At 40.1% G+C, this 2,157-nt stretch overlaps 1 protein-coding gene across 1 annotated transcript in view; it reads right to left on the reverse strand.

Annotated features, from left to right (window-relative positions):
• Positions 1-365: 365 nt before the first annotated feature.
• Positions 366-2,157, reverse strand: part of CFAP58 (cilia and flagella associated protein 58) — a 62,164-nt gene continuing 60,372 nt past the window's right edge. Inside the window, exon 18 of the mRNA XM_009643468.2 lies at positions 366-486. Coding sequence (XP_009641763.2) covers positions 366-486 — 121 coding nt within the window. The remainder of the gene's footprint in view (positions 487-2,157) is intronic.

Raw genomic sequence — 2,157 nt, forward strand, 5'->3', positions numbered from 1 at the left:
AAATGGAGTGAGCACTTACAACAGAGGTAGATAAAGGGGAAATAACTACATATTAAGCCATTTTGTGGTGTTACAGTGCTAAATAGAGAGACAGTACTGAAGAAGAAATATCTGCATGGTCTCCACTATTCAGTTACACCAGTGCAGGCTTCTGCTGGCATCATATGGGCAGATTTGGTCCATAGATTGTAAATCAGAACTACATTAATTCCACTATAAAATGCCTTTTCCTGAAGTCAATACAGTGATTTCAGACAGAGAGTTGATTCTGAATGTCTTTTAAAATTACAGTTTCTCAAACAACACAGCACAAATAGAGATTAGCAGGAAAGTGGGAATGGGAATGTGACGAAATGAGTCCATTCCTAAGCTGTAACTTTGGGAAGGGGTCTGCTGAGAGCAAAGCCTCCTCCGGTGAAGCGAGGAACATCGGACCTGTGGCGTGGAAACTCAGGCTCCATGACAGTTAAGAATCGCTCCTTCTCCCTTTAAATAGAAACAAAGGAAAGGTAAATACATATTTCATTCTGCAGCTCAGTGATGTTTACAAACTAAGGAAATCTGTGTCCTCCAAAGTTTCTTTGATGCAACCACATATCAAGAGATCATTAAAAAATTGTTGATTAAAGCCTGTTAGGCTAAACCACCAAGACTAGGTGTCTGTTTGGATCTAATTACAAGCCTGCTGATGGTTTTTGGAATTATTAAAAATTAGAAATAAATGAGCTCTCTTCCTGCTACTCCCCAAAATGGTCAGAGCACCTCATTAGAGCAAGTTTGTACATGAGCTCCGTGACTTCAGATTCCTAATCACCATCCCATTCTAGCAAGTATATGCCTGTTTTCAAACAAACAGCTACATTCATCAAAGGTGCAATGGGGAGATACTTTTTCTTTGTTGAATTTTAATGAATAAATAGTGTTATCTGTCTTTGCATTTTAACAAAGTTCTAGTGATAATTACCCTGCCTGTGACATTTGCAGAAAACTAACAGTGTGCTGGGGGTGCACTGATAGCCGCAGGAAGCTGCTTCACCTGAGGATCCAGGAGGGCTTGAATTTGGTGGCCTTAAAAGGAGGGAACAAGGGTTACCTAGTTCTGCTCTTACAAAGTTGGGGAGGTAAGCACAGCAGAACAAATACAAAGGGCAATATTTCAAACTCACTCTGATATACCTGGAGGTTTCAGAGAAAGGTCCTGAGATATTTAAAATTAACCAAGTGGAGCTTTATGAAGTACTAGTTTATCATAACAGCAGAGGTCTCAAGGTTTTACAAAGAAGGTCAGTGCCATTACTTTTATTTTACAGTCATTGAGACTGAGACACAAATGTGAGTGCACCCACACTTTTGCAAAATTTACCCTGTCTCGGTCCCCAGTAAGGGAAAAGAAAACACTTCCTGGAGTTAATACTTTTCTCTTTGTCCCTAAATAATGGTGTCAGGAGAGGAGGAAGTTCAGAGAAACCCTACAGGATGACTAGTTATGCTTCATTTTCCAAATTTAACCCATATGGAGGTGGGCGAATAGGCAAAAAATGGCACAGATGAACTTAACCATGAAAACCATTTATAACTGGTTTTAATTTTATCAATGTAACACTAATGGATGTGCCAGCTGACAGCACTAAAAACTAACATGCTATATTTAGATGGCTCATCCTATCTCAGTATTGGGCTTCCAACACTGGGGAGAGAAAATGATCCAGAGTCCATGCTCATTCTTTCTTCATGCTCCCATGGAGACAGCCAACAGATGTGCTCATCATTATAGAAAATTCTATGCAGCCGAATACTGTAATATATTATGCAGAATTAATGTGCAAGCAGCCACGTGCAAAAGCTCCCAGATACTACTAACATCCCTCAGTGCAGCTATTTGCATATCTAGGACTGCAAGATCAGGTCTCTGGTGTGGATTTAAGCTTCCTATTTTCTCACTGACCCTTATCAAGAACAAACTGGAACCCTGGCACTAGAAGCAACCGGGAAAAGTGGTGAAGCAGAAAGGGTGCAAGAAGCAAAAGGAGAGAATGGGAAGAGTGAGAAAAGAAAGCCTAGGATATCTGGGAAAGACAACATTCAGAATCAGAGAGCAGAAAAAGAGGATTTCAAATTCGAAACCAAAATCTTGAACATTGGATTTTCAGCTTGGAA

This window comes from Egretta garzetta, unplaced genomic scaffold, assembly GCF_000687185.1.
Source record: "Egretta garzetta isolate BGI_Z169 unplaced genomic scaffold, ASM68718v1 scaffold8, whole genome shotgun sequence".
NCBI classification, from domain to species: domain Eukaryota; kingdom Metazoa; phylum Chordata; class Aves; order Pelecaniformes; family Ardeidae; genus Egretta; species Egretta garzetta.